The 18,680-nt window shown below is 51.1% G+C and overlaps 1 protein-coding gene and 1 pseudogene across 1 annotated transcript; one reads left to right on the top strand and one right to left on the bottom strand.

Moving 5' to 3' along the window:
• The first annotated feature begins 6,616 nt into the window (after positions 1-6,616).
• LOC119923053 (golgin subfamily A member 6-like protein 1) lies at positions 6,617-10,020 on the top strand. Its single transcript, XM_038742620.1, has 5 exons — positions 6,617-6,740; positions 7,235-7,306; positions 9,310-9,622; positions 9,722-9,858; positions 9,957-10,020. The coding sequence occupies exons 2-5, from the start codon at positions 7,242-7,244 to the stop codon at positions 10,018-10,020; spliced, it is 579 nt and encodes a 192-aa protein (XP_038598548.1). The 5' UTR covers positions 6,617-6,740; positions 7,235-7,241.
• A 1,408-nt stretch (positions 10,021-11,428) lies between these two features.
• Positions 11,429-18,314, bottom strand: LOC119923058 (annotated as a pseudogene).
• Positions 18,315-18,680: the final 366 nt, after the last annotated feature.

Raw genomic sequence — 18,680 nt, 5'->3', positions numbered from 1 at the left:
TCAAACTCTCATCCTAGCCCGTCTGGATTACTGTATCAGCCTCCTCTCCGATCTCCCATCCTCCTGTCTCTCCCAACTTCAATCCATACTTCACGCCGCTGCCCGGATGGTCTTTGTCCAGAAACGCTCTGGGCATGTTACTCCCCTCCTCAAAGATCTCCAGTGGCTACTAATCAACCTACGCATCAGGCAGAAACTCCTCACCCTCGGCCTCAAGGCTCTCCATCACCTCGCCCCCTCCTACCTCACCTCCCTTCTCTACTTCTACAGCCCAGCCCGCACCCTCCGCTCATCTGCCGCTAATCCCCTCACCGTGCCTCGTTCTCGCTTGTCCCGCCACCGACCCCCAGCCCACGTCATCTCCCTGGCCTGGAATGCCCTCCCTCCCCACATCCGCCAAGCTAGCTCTCTTCCTCCCTTCAAGGCCCTACTGAGAGCTCACCTCCTCCAGGAGGCTTTCCCAGACTGAGCCCCCTCCTTCCTCTCCCCCTCGCCCCCCCTTCATCCCCCCACCTTACCTCCTTCCCTTCCCCACAGCACCTTTATATATGTATATATGTTTGTACGTATTTATTACTCTATTTACTTATTTATTTTACTTGCACATATTCTATTTTATTTTGTTAATATGTTTGTTTTGTTCTCTGTCTCCCCCTTCTAGACTGTGAGCCCACTGTTGGGTAGGGACCGTCTCTATATGTTGCCAACTTGTACTTCCCAAGCGCTTAATACAGTGCTCTGAACACAGTAAGCGCTTAATGAATACGACTGAATGAATGGATGAATGAATGAATCTTGGACATCTGTCACCCGTCACCCAGGGACAGGTTCGTTCGGGAATTGGAATACAGAGACAGAGAGAGAGACCGGGGATGGAAAGCCTGAGTTTTATACAACATTTATTCCGCGAGGCGAATTGAATTATTTGATTATTTTAGACACAGCGAATTGAACTTCCCTTTCGGTAGGAATAAGGTTACTTAATTGATATAAGAGCTTCCCTATCGGGAGGAATATACTTATGTGTTACTCACGCGTGGCAAAACACCCAGATCCCACCCAGGCAGAATTCACTTATTGTTTATTCACACCTGGTGAGGCGGCTAGCTCCCACCCACTTGCAATTCCCACATGGGAGGAATCCACTTAAGCGTTGCAAACCCGTGATGAAGCCCCTAGCTCCAACCCATGAGTCCTTTCCACCTGGGAGGAATCCACTTATGCGTTACACACCCATGGAGAAGCGCCTGGCTTCCAGCCCCACGAACGCTCAGCGGGACGGGTCACTCACCCATCTCACTCACCCATCCCATAGCTCCTTACGTGGTGTAGGCAGAGCAGGTTTCTCACGCTCTGGGCAGAGTCGACCTGCAGCTGGCTGCTGTAAGTCTCGATCCGCTACACAAAAGGTCAGAGAGTACAGGTATTTATCACCTGTGCTTCTAGGCCATTCCAGCTTCCAGGCTCAGTTTATCCAATCTCCGCCCTCCCCCCTCCTCCATACCTAATTTGATTGGCACGGGGACAAGGGACATCTTCTGTATTCCTGGTTTGGGCTGTCAATGTACAAGTTTGGGTTGTGGGGGTGGTATCCTACCCGCACTTCCGAGTTCTGCCTGCTGGCTCTGGCGGTCACGAGATAGCATTTAACCTTGAGATGATGGGCACCCCGGGGTCACCTTGGGACAGCATCTGAAAACATTCATTCATTCATTCATTCATTCAATCGTATTTATTGAGCGCTAACGGTGTGCAGAGCACTGTACTAAGCGCTTGGGAAGTACAAGTTGGCAACATATAGAGACGGTCCCTACCCAACAGTGGGCTCACAGTCTAGAAGGGGGAGACAGAGAACAAAACAAAACATATTAACAAAATAAAATAAATAGAATAAATATGTACAAGTAAAATAAATAAATAGAGTAATAAATATGTACAAACATATATACAGGTGCCGTGGGGAGGGAAAGGAGGTAAGGCGAGGGGGATGAGGAGGGGGAGAGGAAGGAGGGGGCTCAGTCTGGGAAGGCCTCCTGGAGGAGGTGAGCTCTCAGTAGGGCTTTGAAGGGAGGAAGAGAGCTAGCTTGGCGGATGTGCGGAGGGAGGCCATTCCAGGCCAGGGGGAGGACGTGGGCCGGGGGTCGACGGCGGGACAGGCGAGAACGGGGCACAGTGAGGAGGTGAGCGGCAGAGGAGTGGAGGGTGCGGGCTAGGCTGTAGAAGGAGAGAAGGGAGGTGAGGCAGGAGGGGGCGAGGTGATGGAGAGCCTTGAAGCCGAGGCTGAGGAGTTTTTGCCTGATGTGTAGGTTGATTGGTAGCCACTGGAGATTTTTGAGGAGGGGAGTAACATGCCCAGAGCGTTTCTGCACAGAGACGATCCGGGCAGCTGCGTGAAGTATGGATTGAAGTGGGGAGAGACAGGAGGATGGGAGATCGGAGAGGAGGCTGATGCAGTAATCCAGTCGGGATAGGATGAGAAATTGAACGAGCAAGGTAGCGGTTTGGATGGAGAGGAAAGGGCGGATCTTGGCAATGTTGCGGAGGTGAGACCGGCAGGTTTTGGTGACGGATTGGATGTGAGGGGTGAACAAGAGAGCGGAGTCGAGGATGACACCAAAGATGCGGGTTTGAGAGACAGGAAGGATGGTAGTGCCGTCAACAGTGATGGGAAAGTCAGGGAATCTGATTAAGTATTGGATTCTTTGAAGTGGGGTAAGACTTCCTTCCTTTAAATAAAATTAAAAAACTTTAATTTTGTGTATGATATTTTTAAGCACTTATGGTGTGCCAGGCACAACTATTCCTTAGATTTTTAGTTCGTTGATTGGAGCTGCAGGGGACAGAGAGGCAAGCTGGATACCTGGGTGCTATCGTCAATTGTTTTATATAGTGCATAAGCCTTAACATAGTTTTTAAGATGAAAAGAGCTGTGATAATGGTAATGACAATGGTAATGATAATGGTATTTTTTTAGGCACTAATTTTCGCCGGGCAGTGAACTACGTTCTGGGGTAGATTCAGAATGATTGGGTTGGACACAGTCCTTTTCCCACAGTCTTACTTCCCATTTTACAGAAAAAGTTAGAGAGGCACAGAGAAGTGAAGTGACTGGCCCACGATCACACAACAGACAAGTGGCAGAGTCATCATTAGAACCCAGGTCCTCTGACTCCCAGGCCCGTGCACCTGCCTCTATATGGGGAGTGATAATACCGATGATATTCTTCAGCGGAAGAGGGTCAGAATAATCTGATGGTGATATACAAGCCAGATTTTAGACATAAGAAATCCGGAAAATTAAAGGAGTCTTTGATAGAAAGCCAACCTGTCCTTGCTCTTTTTGCCTCCTTATTGCGCGTCTGTGTCTCGTCCGAATACCATCACATTCGAAGTCACATTGGAGGTCACATCTCCTCCCATAGTCCTTCCTCGATTAAGCCCTCTTTTCCCTTACTCCTTCTCCCTCCCGTGTCATCTAAGCATGTACATCTGGACCCTTTCAACGCTTGATATTCAACTCACCCTCTGCTCCACAACACTAATGTCCATAGTTGTAATTTATTTCTTTAAATTCCTACCTCAGCTCGCTGCTTTCCTACTGCAGCCCAGACCTCATACTTCCCTCCTCTAATGCCAGCCTACTCACTCTTCCTCTATCTTGTCTATCTCACCGCCGACCCCTCACCCAAGTCCTGCCTCTGGCATGAAACTCCCTCCAGCTCTACATACGCCAGACTACCACTCTCTACACCTTCAAAGCCTTATTAAGGTCACATCTCCAGGAGACCTTCCCTGATTACTCTCTCCTTTCCCGGGTCCCTGTCCCTTCTGCATCATCTATGCACTTCGATCTGCGACCTTTGGACATTTGATATGCACCACACCCCCAATCCGCCCACACCTATGTGCCTATATTTAAATTATTTATTACAAATAACTTATTCATTCATGTCAATGTCAGTCTCCCCATCTACCCTGTAAACTCATTACAGGCTTGTCCGTTATTTCAGTTATATTGTACTCTCCCAGGTTCTTAATATAGTGCTCTACACATAGTAAGCGCTCAATAAATACCATTGATTGATTGCTTGATTGACTGATCGTAGAAATAGCAGCAGTAGTGGTAGTAATTACTAGTAGCAATAACCATAGGAATAGTAAAAGTGGCAGTAGCAGAAATGTAATAGATCTGTTTTCCACCTACACCCACTTCTTTGGAGAACTCATTCACTCACGTGGCTTCAAGTACCACATCTATGCATTTGATTCCCAAATCGACATCGTCCTGATGTCTCTCTCTCTCTCTCTCTCTCTCTCTCTCTCTCTCTCTCTCTCTGAAGTGTCGCATTACCTCCTGCTTTCCAAACACCTCCACCTGGATATCATCCCATCATCTCAAATTTAACATGTCTAAAACAGAACACATCTTCCCATCCAAACCCTGTCCACTCCCTGCCTTTCCCATTACTGTAGGTGGCACCACCATCTTTTCTGTCCCACAGGCTCATAACCTTGACATTATCCTTGACTGTTCTCTGGAATTCAATGCACATATTCAATCCATTACTAAATCCCTTCGGTTCGACCTTCACAACATTACTAAAATCTGCCCTTTCCTCCCCATCCAAACTACCACCACGTTAATCCAAGCAGTTATCCATTTCCACCTTGATTACTGTATAAGTCTCTTTGCTGACTGCCCAGCTTCCTCTCTCTCCCCATGCCGGTCCATAATTCACTCTGCTCAAAGCATCATTTTTCTACAAAAGCATTCCCACTCCTCAAGACCCTCCAGTGGTTGCCCATCCACCTCCACATCAAACAGAAAATGCTTACTATCAGCTTCAAAGCATGCAATCACCTTAACCCTTCTCGCTTCACCTCATTGCTCTCGTGCTACGACCCAGGCCAAACACTCCACTTCTCTAATGTTAACCTTCTCACTGTACCTCGATCTCGTCTATCTCACTGCCGACCTCTCGCCACTGTCATGCCTCTGTCCAGGAACGCCATCCCTCTTTATTTCTGGCAGACAATTACTCTTCCCTCCTTCAATACCTTATTGAAGGCACATCTCCTCCAAAAGGGCTTTCCTGACCAAGCCCTCCTTTCCTCTTCTCCCACTGTCTTCTGCATCATTCATTCATTCATTCATTCATTCAATCGTATTTATTGAGCGCTTACTGTGTGCAGAGCACTGTACTAAGCGCTTGGGAAGTACAAGTTGGCAACATATAGAGACGGTCCCTACCCAACAACGGGCTCACAGTCTAGAGTCAAGGCATCACCTTAACTCCCTTCACTCATCCCCACCTCCCAGCCCCACAGCACTTATGTCCATATCTAATTTCCCAAGATGGCAAGCTCGTTGTGAGCAGGGTACGTGTCTGTTACATTGTTCTACTGTACTCTCCCAAGCACTTAGTACAGTACTCTGCACACAGAAATTGCTCAGTAAATACTATTGACGGAATAGTAGTAATAAGAGTAGTAGTAAGAGTGTAGCAGTAAGAGTAGCAGTGTAAATAATAATAATAGTAATAATTATGGTACTTGTTAATGGTCACCATGTGCGTAGCACTGTTCTAATTGTTAGACACTAGTAGCAGTAGCAGTAGTGATAGTAGTAGAAATAATAGCAATACTAATAATAGTAGCAGTAGTAGCCATGGTAGTAGTGGTAGTAGCAGCAGTTGCAGCAGTATTAGTAGTAGTATAGCTTGGCCTAATGGACGTTACACAGAATGTGGATTCAAGAGACCGAAGTTGTAATCCAGGCTCTGTCACTTGCCCACTCAGTGACCTTGAATATGCTCCTTAATTCCTCTGTACCCTAGTTTCCCCATCTGTCAAGAGAGATTTCAAATCCTGTCCTGCCTCCTCCTTACCTGTGAGCCCCTTTGTAATTACACCAATGCTTAGGGCATGGCTTGGCACACACCGACCACTTACCAAATCCCAAAGGTAATATTACAACGACCGTGTTACTGGTGGCTCGGTGTTCTCGTCCGGTCTGGTTCCAGGGCAAATGGGGCAGACGAGATGTGGGGAGGGGAAGAAGGGTTCAGGTGGGAAAAGGAAAATTCCCCAGGCAGACTCTGGTCAGGAGACGCCCGTTGCCCCTCCCCAGCCAGTCGGCCGTTGGGGCCGACCCACCTTATTATTAATATGATCAATTATAACAATGATAATAACAACAATAACAATGATTATGGTGCTTATTGAGCATTTTCAAAGCATCAAACACTGTACCAAGTGCTGGGCTAGAAGCAAGATCAACAGGTCAGACACAGTCACTGACCTACTTGGGGGGTCACAGTCTTAATCCCCAGTTTACAGAGGAGGGAACTGAGGCCTAGATAAGTGAGGTCACTTGCGCAAGGTCACGCAGCACACTAGTAGTGGAGCCGGGTCTAGGGTCCAGGTCCTCCGACTCCCAGACCTGGGCTATTTGGACACAGTCCAGGGCCCAAGGTCAGGTGATGCCCCGCCTACTTCAGAAAATCTTCCCCATGCCCCGCCCACACCTGACCAAGCCCCTCCTTCAACAATGGTGCCCATGGCAACGGAACCTCCTCCCTCCGCCCCCGCCCCGCTGGGCTCTGTCCCTGGGAGAGAGCCGAGCGAGCAGCTGTGCAGCCACTAGGCTCAAGTCGGGACCCATTTTTGGGTAGTGAAGGCGGTTGCGTGTACTGATTTTCTCCAGTGTAGCGCAGAGTCCAGAATCGGCCCGGGCCCCGGTGAGGAGTGTCTGTGTGTTTGGGGGCGGGGAGATTGTCTGCATGGTTGGGGGATCGAAGGCAGAAGGCCGGGGCGGGGTCGCTGGTCTGGTGGGGCGGGATGGGGAGGGTCTCGCCCCAGGCCTCCCTGGGGCCAGTTTTCCAAAGGCCAGTGCTTCCTGGGCAGGAGCGGCAGGGAGGGGAGGGCATCGATGGAAGCGCTTGCCGCGGGCAGAGCACTGTACTGAGCGCTGGGAGAGCACCGCTGGCTAAGAATCAGGCCCGGCCCCTGCCCCTCGGGGTCTTCCGGCTGAAGGGAGTCGGCAGGAGGGGGGACCTGGTGTCGACCCTTCGGGAGCGACCAAACGATCTAGTACGACACAGTGTCAGACTACCGTGGGGGCCGATGCGGTGGTGGGGGAGGCGGGAGAGGAGAGAGAAAACTGAAGGACGGCGAGGGGCCGCCGCCCATCCCCACTGACGGCAGGTTTTCCCACGGGTCGCTTCCTTTCCAGAGCCGCAATGGCGGATCGGGACTGGGAGGTTCGCAGTCAGGAGAGATTCTGCATGTGCCGGCGGGGAAGGTGGTGAGTCTGAGGGGGAGACGAGGCCTGGAGCCGCCCTGGGACTGGAACCGGGAGCGAGGGAGGGAGGAAGGGAGGAGAAAGCAAGGGAGGGACAGGGCCCAGCTCCCCGATCCTCCCCTTCAACTAATCCAGCGAGGTATTCACCGAGTGCTTGCTGCGTGCTGAGCTCTGTACCAAGCGCTTCCCGGGCCCCCCGGGCCCGCTCTGCTGACAGGGATCCTGGAGAGTGTCAGCCTGCGGGGAGGGTTAAACCCAGGGCAGAGGATGACGAGGGGAGAGTCAGATAGGGGGAGAGTGACAGATGCGGGAGGGTCAGACGAGGAGACAGTGAGACGAGGGAGAGTGCCAGGGGGAGAGTCACGCTGAGGAGAGTGAGATGGGGACGGCCATACAAGGGAGAGTCAGATGGGGGAGATTCAGGCATAAGAGAGAGTCAGACGAGGGGAGGGTCAGATGAGGGGTGAGTCATACGGGGGAGAGTGAAAGGGGGAGACTCAGACAGGGTGAGAGAGTGAGGGGGGGGTCAGCCATAGGGGAGAGAAAACAAGGAGAGTATCAGCGGGGGGTGGCAGATTCAGGCAGGGGGAGAGACAGACAGGGTGAGAGCTTGGAGGGGCCAGCCATAGGGGAGGGAGCTAAGACAAGGGGAGAGTCCAGAAAGGGAGAGTCAGACAAGAAAAAGAGAGTCAGACGGGGCGAGCGTGAGACAGGAAGAATCAAAGGGGAGAGCGGATTTAGCCCACCGACCCCGTGCCCCCTTCCCCTTCCTGTGCCCTTTTTGTCCCCTGTGTGCCCCACCCTCTCCGGGCCCCCCCGCACCCTCCAGGCCCCCTGAAACCGTCGCCTTTGGGCCCCCTCCCCCCTTTCCTCCTGACTGAAGTCACAGGGCAGGGCAGGGCAGGGGAAGGAGGCCTCAGTTTGACAGTTAAAGATGGCGTCAGAGGGAGCGGTGCCGCCTTTAAAGGGGTCGCGGCCCTTACCCCGGCAGGATGATGGGGTGGAGCAAGCCCAGAGCGGCCTGGGCCAGGAGCTCCGGTAGAACATCCCGCCTCAGCTTCAGGCAGGCCGCGGGAGAGGGCGGGGCCAACACCACGCACGCGCGCTCGCACACACGTGCACACACGCGCGCACACTCATCCGCGAGCAAGAGAGGCGCTGCCGGGTTCAGGCGGGAAGGGGCGGAGTGAGCCCAAAACGAGTAGCCAGTCAGCGAGGGAGAGAGGAGCGGCGCGGCCGGGGAGGGGGCGGGGCCGGCACGCCAAGAGCAGCCAATCCTGGCGGCTCCTAGGAGCTCCTCCCTCCCCGCCCCGAGGAGGACTCGAGCTGGTCCTGGGCGGGACAGGCCGGGGCTGAGGGGACGTGGGCAGAAGCGCGCCATGTTTGAGGGCGCCGCCTGACACGCCTCCCTGCCCCATGGCAGAGGTCTCTGTGACTGGAAGGAGACGGGAGGTAGAGCAGGGATCCGCCCCCGCAACTCCCGTCCCCTCATGGCCGACCCGCTAAGTCGTCCATATCCCTCCCCCCGCCCGGCGGTGACGTCACCGAGGGTCACGTGACGGGTCGGGCTTCCCCCCCTCCTCCCTACGGCGCAGTCCGCCCGGGATCCCCGGGGTCTCCTCAGGCGCTGCCCGTCGGACGGGGGCCGGGGACCCTGCGGGCAGCAGGGCCGGCAGGCCCGTCCCCGGCGGGGGGGAGAGACAGACGGCCCCCGCCTCCCCTTCCCCGCCGACCGAGAGCGACGACCGAGAGGCGGGGGACCGGCCCTCAGGGGAGGGGGGCTGGGGACGGGGAGAGTGGGGAGGGGAGGCGGTGGCAAGCCTGGGCACGGGGAAGGAGGGAGGGCAGGACCTGACAGCTGCTGGGGGCGGTGGGGCAGAGGGGCGGGGCAGGGGGGAAAGCAGAGACCCTGCCCGGGGCAGGCTGGAGACGGGGGCGGTCAGTCGGCGGGAGGAGGGGCCCCGGGAATCCCTGACCCTACTTCTCTGGCCTCCTGGCTGCCACAGGTTTGAACACCTGGCCTACACCATCAGGGCCCGGGAATACCAGCAAATTCTCCGTATCGAGGAGGAGAGGGAGGAGGACCTCGAGGAGGAGGAGGAGAAGGTGGTGGAGGAGGAGAAGAAGACGATGTTGGAGGAAAACGTGGGGCAGGAAAAGGAGAGGAAATGGAAAAAGGAGAAGGTGGAGGAAGAGGTGGAGGATAACGAGAAGGAAAAGAACACGAAATTGGGAAAGAATATGGAGGTGGAGGAGGGCCAGAAGGAGCGGGAAAAGAAGAAGGACTTGGAAAAAGAGAAGATGGATTGGGAAGAGGATGTGGAGGAGTGGAAGGTGGAGGAGGAGGAAGTTGGGGAGGATGAGAAAGGGGAGAAAGAGGAGGGGAAACTTGAGGGTCCAAGCACGTTCTTTCCCCAGAGCCCACCGCAGGTGGCGATATTCTGCGGGCTGGGGACGCTGTTCCCACGGCCGCGAAGAATTTGCCCCGAGGCGGGAGATGGGGCCAAAGAGAAGGGGAAGAGAGGGGTGTTGGGCTGGTTGGGCCGTGCCCGCAGGTGGGTCCTGAATTCCCTGCGGGGGAAGACCAGGGTGCACCCCCAGGGCAGGGAGTGAGCACAACATCGGCCTCTCCCGGGGCCCTGGCGATGCCCAGCTGGAATCCCATGCCAGTTGCTGCTCAACTCTTCGTCAATTGTTCCAGTGGAGTGGCAGCTTGAGAGTCTCAGAATTCCTCACTCATCTGCCACTTGCACCCTGTGGCATTTTTGAAGCCATTCTTTCCCATTTAGGACAGAGAGTGCATCAGAAGAAGATGGCAAAAGTACAGAAAACACCATAGTTTGTTACTACACTTGTTACCAAGTTCGGGGAAATAGAAATCACGGCTAGGCCTCAGTTATCCTAAACCTATCCACCCCAAACCCCATAACTGTTTTTGTTCTCATAATCTAGATAGAGTGAACCAAGAAGTTACAAATAAATGGAACTTCCAGTAGTAAGTTCTATCGAATACATGTTTCAGTTCAAAGGAAATTTGTTACCATGAAACAATATTTCAAGCATTAGATTGGGAAGGCTTAGAGTAAATTACCGTCATGATTCCTAAGAGAATAAGGAAGTGTTTACTCCTAATGAATGTGTGTGTCTTTCTGGGATTTTCTCACTTGTTTGAGGGTGAACTTGGATCATTTTAACCTACAGAGGAGATTGGATCCTCCAGGTGCCCCAGCTCCAAGAGATAAAACCCAACAGAAATACGTTCCCTGCAAAGTCAACATCGATGTGTATGAAAGTAACTGAATACACTGTTTCCCCAGGCAGTGTACATTAGAGACGCCTAATATTACTACCAATAGCAAGGGATAGCTCACCATTTGACAATTCTAGAATTACCCAGAGGTCCAGTGTCAAAATAAGAAAAAAGTGGCTTTCTTGAGAGATGGCTGGGGAGGATTAGAGAGTGAATGTTAGCGTAAGAGAGCATTGGAGGGTTGAGTGGCATTGTATGAACCACTCACATTAATAATAATAATAATAAATTGTTAAGCACTTACTAGGTGAGAAGCACTGTAATTATGCACCAGGATAGATAGAAATATTCAGTCTGACAGGCTCAGTTCCAAGGGTCTCCAAGTGTAAGTAAAAAGGAATAGGGTTTTATCCCTCTTTTACAGATGAGAAAACTAAGGCACAGTTTAAGTGACACTTCAGTGACTTGTTCATGTTCTATTATTCATTTATGTATTCACTTTTTTATTATTATGGTATTGGTTAAGTGCTTACTATGTGCCAAGCACTGTTCTGAGTATTGAGATAGATACAGTTGATCAGTTAGAACAGAGTCCTAGTCCCACATGGGGCTCACAGTCTAAGTAGGAGGGAGAACAGCAAGTGAATCCCTGAGGAGACTGAGACCCAGAGAAGTTGTCATTGCCCAAGGTGACACCTCAGACAACTGGCAGGGCCAGGATTAAAACCCAGGACCTCTAACATTCAGACACGTGCTCTCTCTAGTAGGCCATGCTCTTTCTTCTATAATTCCTTTGCACGGCTCTTTGTCCTGAGATCTCAAAACTGAGACTTGTCTGTCATTCTCAACAGGAGACTCCATCACCTTTCGTCAGCAAGAAATGGCGCTAGCCTACTAATTAAATCATTCTCCTAGCCTTCTGGATGAAAATCATCCATTTTCCTTCATGTATTAGCAAAAACCTTCCACAGTATCCTTTTCCATAACTCAAAATAAGAGACTTTATTTCAAACCCATTGCCCCTTCAGCAAAAACCATTGTTCTTCTCCACAACTTCCTGATGGCATCTCTGACCTCCACATTACTAAAACTGTAGAGTTAGGGGTTTAACCGGGTTGTTAAAATGGTGTAAAGTACCACCACCATTTTATCGGAGAAGGTGGCCGGTGGCCGTGTGTATATGAAAATCCAGGGGACGAAGAAGAAGAAGACAAGAGTGATATGGGCACGACAGGTGGAGAGAGCTTTGCGCCTCCCTTCAGAGCTGTGAGGCTTCAGGGAGCATAAGACGACACCAGAGGATGCGATCAGCAGCGAAAGGTTCACAACAAATCATCCCGCTGTTGGCAATGACCAAAAGCCGTGGGATGCGTGCCTCGGTGCAGGAGAGCTTCACACAGGGGATCCAAGTCACACATGAAATGGTCTATCACGTTGGGGCTGCAGAAGGGTAACCGGAACATGAAGAGGAACTGAATCATCGAATGCAGGAAACCCCCAGCCCAGGCCAGCCCCATCAACTGGCCACAGGTCTGCTGGCTTATGATGGTCACATAGTGCGGGGGCTTACAGATGGCCACGTAGCGGTTGTAAGCCATCACAGTGAGCACAAACACTTCCACCCAGGCAAAGAAATGTTCAGAAAAGAGCTGGGCCATACAGCCTTCATAAGAGATGGTTTTCCTCTCCTAGAGGGAGTCTACGATCATTTTTGGGGTGATGACCGAGGAGAAGCAGGAGTCTAAAAAGGATAGGAGGCGCCAGGAGGCTGTGGCTGGTGGTGATGGTGGTCACGATGAGCATATTCCCTCTCACAGTCACAAGGTACACAAACAGAAACACCACAAATAGGGTTTTCTGCATCTCTGGCTTCTGAGACAGTCCCAGGAGGATGAATTCAGTCATGTTGTTTCTACTGCCCATGATTTCTGTCTAGGATGGTTAAATCACAAAGGAGAATCAGAGCTCTGCAAGCAGCAAAGAGAACGAACATCAGCCCAAGTGGTGGTGCAGCTCAAACCCCAAGGTTATGGACCTACTCGTAGTCCCAGAGTTTTTTTTATAAGAAAGATTATTCCTCCATTCTTTCCGAGCAACAGGCAGCAATTTCCTAGAACAGGCATTATTCCCGAAAGGAAATTTTCTGTAGAAAATACACTTTTTGGCCAGAATTCTTCATGAGCGAACCTAAAATTAGATGCTAAATTAGCATCAGCAGGCAAGCAAAGCACCACTCACCTCACCAACCCCCAACCGCACCTCCAGGCTCCTGGTAGCTTGCCAGCCCTGTTCTTCCACCTGCTGCCAGGTTGATATGAGGCAGCACTCCCAACCCCCGACAGGCTGGGGCCAAAGTGAAGTGGGTAATGCCCAGGATCCAGCCTGTACTCAATGAGGAGCCATGTTTGGGCGCCAATCCCCTGGAAAAATGATCTGGATTCTCCAGCTTCGGGGCCCTTAACTTTCTACAGGATAGCTGCAACAAAGGATAACAAACACCAGTAACAAAAAAGGGTACTTGCTAGCTGCCCTGAATATTAGCGGATGGAATGGTAGCTGCCCCTTGAATGGAATAGGCACAGATGGATTAATTTGAATAATTTCAACCTGATATTTGATTTGCCCCTTGAGCTCTCAGGTCCAGTTTTGATTGCGAGTTATTCTATACACCTACATACACGCACTAGTACACAGACACACAGACGCACACACACACACACACACATTCCTCTCTCGCACACTGCCTATCCCCTCCCTCCCTCCTTTCTCTATATCTTCATTGATTTATGTCTCTCTTTTCCCTCTTCCTTGACTAGGGATGGAGACACGCTGAGAGAAGGAAGGACTTTAACAGACACATTGGGATGAGGGAGAGTTTTCTCTTTACTCCCCTCATTTCAAGTCACCAACATCAAGTTACCCCTTCTAGAATGTAAGCTCATTGTGGGCAGGGAATGTGTCCCTGTGACTTGTCACGCTGCCTCCCCTGCCCGGAATAACATCTATTAATTTTGGCATTTGCTCAGTGCTCGTGACATAGTAAGAGCTTAAACAAATACTACTCATTGGCATTTTCAACAGATGCCATATGGGCAGTTGCATGCAAGCTGGATGGAAGCAGGGAGAAGCTATACTTTAGCTTTGCCAAAATTCCCCGCAACTTTCAAATCTCCCTATAGAGAAAACCAACAACTCCATGAGGCATCCTCTGATTATGGTCCCTACGGTGCCATTCTACCTTTCACGCTGTCACTTCAAAATTGCCTGTGTATTCAATTGTATTTTCAGGTTTTTTACATCATCCCCAATATTAATACTACCACCTGTTTTAGGCATGTCCTTCTTCCTGCTTGCTCCCACTATTCATCAGTACTTTTAGTTCATCTCCCCCATTCGATTTTTAAGTTCCTTGAGGGGAGGGTATATGTGTTTTACTTCTACTTAACTCTCCCAAGTATAATGCTCTGTGATGAGGGTAATTCCATCTGCACTCCTCACTGGTGTAGCGGTACTGTAAGGGGGACACAGAAATGCTTTTAGTGAAAAATAAAAGTACTTAGCCTAGTGACACATAGTCATCTTCTGGACCTCTTTAGCTTTGGCTGCTCGGCCATATAACTTATCTTGAGCTGTGAGTTTCATAGCAGGATTTTGCAAGCCTCCGTTTAGCTGGGTTCATGAGAACTCTCAGAGGCTGTGGATGTACTATTACCTGTTTTATTGAAAGTAGCTTTTCAATAGCCGAATTCTATTCTTCAACTCAGTCTTGATGTTTTCTCTTTGCCAGATCTGCTGTTTTGATAGCTGCCCATTGAATGAATCTCTGCGAAGTGTCTATTCATGGGCAACATTATCCCTCGTTTTGTTTTGTTTTCTAATAGTATTTACTGAGCACTTACTGTGTGCAGAGCACTGCACTAAACAGTTAGGAGAGTACAAAATAACAGATACAATCTCTGCCCACAGTTTCTTGGGCACTTACTGGCTGCAGAGCACTGTACCTAGCACTTCGAGGAACATGATACAATAGAGTTGGTAGACAGGTTTCCTGCCCACAGGGAGTTTAAGGTCTACAGGCAGAAAATGTGAATGGTTACCGTTATATTCTACTCTCCTAAGCAATGATCTGCACACAGTAAGTGCTCAATGAATACGACTGAATGAACGAATGAATACAGGGAGAGACCCTTTGATCTTACTGGGCTACTAGCAGCAATTCCACACTGACTGCATCTCCCTTTCATATGCAGTCATTTCTTATTGTTTTTTCCTCCTGTCCTGTCCCTATGAGATGTCACCAGCATCCCTGATTCATCCTCTGTACTGCTCCTCATCTCAACCATCCTCAGCCTTTTTTTGCGCAATTGTCCCTTTGTTCGTTCATTCATTCATTCAGTCAGTCATATTTATTGAGCACGTACAGTGAGCACAAAACTGTTCTAAGTGCTTGGGGGAGTACAATGGAACAGTAAACAGACACATTCCCTGTCCACAACGAGCTTACAGTCTATAGGAGGAGGGGGGAAACAGACATTAATATAAATAAACAAATTACAGATATATACCTAAGTGCTGTGGGGCTGGGAGGAGGGAGGAGGAAAGGGAAGAAGGCAAGGCAATGCAGAAGAGAGTGAGAGAAGAGAAAAGTGGGGGCTTAGTCAGGGAAAGACTCTTGGAGGAAATGTGTCTTCAGTAAGACTTTGAAGTGGGGGAGAGTAATTGACTGTCAGATTTGAGAAGGGAGGGCATTCCAGGCCAGAGGCAGGACATGGGCGAGGGGTTGGTGGCTAGATAGACAGGACTGAGGCACAGTGAGAAGGTTAGCATTAGAGGAACAACGTGTTTGGGCTGGGTTTTAGTAAGAGAGTAACAAGGTGAGGTAAGAGGGGGGCAAGGTGATTGAGTGCTTTAGAGCCAATTGTGAGGAGTTTTCTGTTTGATGCAAGGGTGGATGGGCAACCACTGGGGTTTCTGAGTGGGGTGACATGTCTTGAACGTTTCTGTAGACAAATGCACTAGGAATCAGAGAGAAGTATGGACTGTAGTGGGGAGAGACAGGAGGCTGGGAGGTCAGCAAGGAGGCTGATGCCATAATCCAGGAGGGATAGGGTGAGTGACTGTATTCACTTGGGAGCAGTTTGGCTAGATAGGAAAGGGTGGATTTTAGTGTTGTTGTGAAGGTGGGACTGACAGGATTTAGTGACGGACTGAATGTATGGGTTGAATGAGAGAGATGAGTCAAGGATATTGCCAAAGGTTACTGGCTTCCTTTCCCCTTCCCCTGGGAGTCCTATAGTGGGAGTGTCTCCATCAACTCACCCAGCCTCAGGGTCTCATTTTTTCTTCTCTTTATCATCAGATCGGCCTCACTTGTAAGACCTGTAACTTTTGATCTCTTAATGATAGCCACCCATAATTGTCATTCTGGATAGTCCTACAAACAGACAGAAAGTCAGAAAGATGCCTGCCCATTTTCCTGGCCTATCAACTTCAAAGGACCGCCTAATAACACAAGGAGCCAGGCTCTTTCTAAGAGGATTGTAAGAAGGAAAATTCATCTACATACGTTCTAATTGTCCTCACCTTTCACTCAACTCAGGGGCAGTGAGTTCAGTACAGATTCCACAGGCCCCTCCAAGAATAGCACAGACCATGTGGATATTGATACATTAATAGTGCTAATCTTTCCTAGGGAGTTGATGCATCCACAGAATAGTACAGGAAGACCTAGACTTTTACAGACTGGCATAGACTAATGGAGACAGACAGAGACAAATGTTACCCCACCAGCGTCCATTTTGCTGCGGGAAACCCTTGTAACATGGCCACACACTGAACGCTCCATGCTTATTGACTAGAGTTCCTGGTCTGGGAAGAAGCCACTGGCTGCAGGGGCCCGCAGCTTTTATTTTTTAACATCAGAAATAGCCGCTAGAGGCCCAGCGGGCAAGCATTCAGAGAGGAGAGTAAGGGAAGAAAGGAAGATGGAGAAGGAAGCATAGAACCGAGAAGGCATAGAGACGGGAGGGAGGGAGAGAGAGAGAGAGAGAGAGAGAGAGAGAGAGAGAGAGAGAGAGAGAGAGAGAGAGAGAGAGAGAGAGAGAGAGAGAGAGAGAGAGTCTACGGTTGGGATTCACGCTGTGGAAGGAATTTCAAGTCTTGCTCGGAGAACCACAGATTTTCCAGACTGATGGTAATGACGAGGGGACAGGAAACATGCCGTTACTTTCTATTTTCATCATTCATCCATCTATCCTCTTCCCGGAGGGATTACTCTGGAGGAGGAGCACTAAGAGGGGCCTCCCCTCGGGACCGGTCAAAAGAAGGGACTCTCCCTCTTTTCCCTGCTCAGCTTTTAGATTGATGGCGATGGTGTATACTGAGGGGGAAGGAACCGAACCATTAATTACTCCTTTGTTTGTCCATTCATCTGTCCACTCGCTTTCTGCATAAACTACCGCAGCTCGATTTCCTACTACTCTGTCTGGTTTTGGCCCTCCTCCTCCTCCTGGTCCTAGTCCACCTCCATCCCATCGTACTGATCTATCTCTTCTGACTGGCCCTGGTACTCCTCCTCTAACGGGTCATGACCCTGCTCTTCTGCCTAGTCCGGACCCCCCGTCTCTCCCTGATCCTGGGCCCTCCTCCTCCTCCTGGTCCTGGCCCTCCTCCTCCTTTGTCGGGGCCTGCTCCCCCTCCTCCATCTGGTCCTGGCCCTTGTACTCTACCCGGTCATGGCCCTGTTCCTCCATCTAGTCCTGATCCTCCACCTCTCTCTGGTCTTGGCCCACCTACTCCTCCTGATACTGGACCACCTCCTCGCCCTGGTCTTGGTCCTCCTGCTGTGCCTGACTATGACCTCCCTTCTCATCCTGGTCCCGGCCCTCATTCTCCACCTGGTCCTGGTCTTCGTCCTGCAACTGATCCTGGCCTTCCTCCAATCCCTGGTCCCAGGCCTCCTTCTCCACCTGGTCCTGACCCTCGTCATCTGCCTTGCCCTGGCAAACCTCCTCCCCCTTCTCCTGGTCCTCCTGCTCCTCCGTCTGTTCCTTGCCCTCCTCCTCCCACGGTCCTGGCACACACCTTCTGGCTGCTCTGGCCCTCCTCCTCCGGCTCTTCCTTGGCCTCCTCTGCCTGGTCCTGGCCCTCCTCCTCCACCAGTTATTAGCCGTCCTCGTCCACTTGATCCTGGCCTTCCTCCTCCTCCGATGACATCAAATGGACAGGCTGGAACCCAGTTCTGGCCCCAATCCAAGTGCCATTCCCAAGCGCTTATTACAGTGCTCTGCACACAGTAAGTGCTCAGTAGATACGAGTGGATTGGTGAATGCCATTCCAACCCCCTCCTGGGGCACCCATGCCTCACCAGAAGTGTTCCCAAGCCCAGCACTTAAAGCTATTCGGGCTCTACCCTGGTAGGCGGGTCTCCCCCTCCCCGACCCACCCCCAGACTCGAATGGCGCTCCACTGTCAGCGCCCCCACTCCCTACCGACCCCGCTGTCTGAAGGAAACGCGGTCCCAACCTGGAAAGGAGGTAGGGTTTTGACACTGGCGTGGTCCAGTTCCCCCCGTCCCCGAGTCCTGGGGTTAGAGTCCACCCCCCGCATGGCCTCCTTCTTCCCGCTGGCGGCCAGAGTAAAAATGGGGGATGACGGAGCGGGCCGGGCCCCCTGAACCTGCTTCTCTCACATGGCTGTCTGGGGCCAGAATCCTCTCAATTCTTCGGAGACCTGAACCTATGGCACGTCCCAAGGCAGCCCCCATTGCCTCAGACCTGGAGCCCCAGGACAGTCCTGTTGCCACCTCGCCCTCCTAGGCTTCTTCTTCTCCCACGGGATGGGAGCCCTCAGAAGAAGAACTGGCCATCGTTCTCTGCCAGTCTCCTCTTGTAGGATCTCAGGAATCTGCGAATCCTGGTCGAGCTGTCGTTTTCTAGAGTTTGAATTTCTGAAAAGGTGGTGGTAAAGAGCACATGAGATGTAGGGCAGAGAGAGAGAGAGAGACAGAGAGACAGAGAGAGACAGAGAGACACAGAGACAGAGAGAGAGAGAGGGAGGGGTTATCTGTATTTGAGACTCTCTCTGGAAAAGGATTCCAAAAGTCCTCAACGGAGAGCAGCGGGCTTT

This window comes from Tachyglossus aculeatus, unplaced genomic scaffold (genome assembly GCF_015852505.1).
Source record: "Tachyglossus aculeatus isolate mTacAcu1 unplaced genomic scaffold, mTacAcu1.pri scaffold_138_arrow_ctg1, whole genome shotgun sequence".
In the NCBI taxonomy this organism is placed as follows: Eukaryota; Metazoa; Chordata; class Mammalia; order Monotremata; family Tachyglossidae; genus Tachyglossus; species Tachyglossus aculeatus.
This window is presented reverse-complemented; position numbering and strand designations above follow the sequence as displayed.

Excerpts from the sequence above, each read along its gene's own strand:
- LOC119923053 (XM_038742620.1), top strand. The coding sequence starts at position 7,242 with ATGGCGGATCGGGACTGGGAGGTTCGCAGTCAGGAGAGATTCTGCATG. Across the intron at positions 9,623-9,721 it reads AGATGGATTGGGAAGAGGAT|AGCCCACCGCAGGTGGCGAT; the intron begins GTGGAGGAGTGG and ends TTCTTTCCCCAG. Across the intron at positions 9,859-9,956 it reads TGGTTGGGCCGTGCCCGCAG|CTGGAATCCCATGCCAGTTG; the intron begins GTGGGTCCTGAA and ends GGCGATGCCCAG.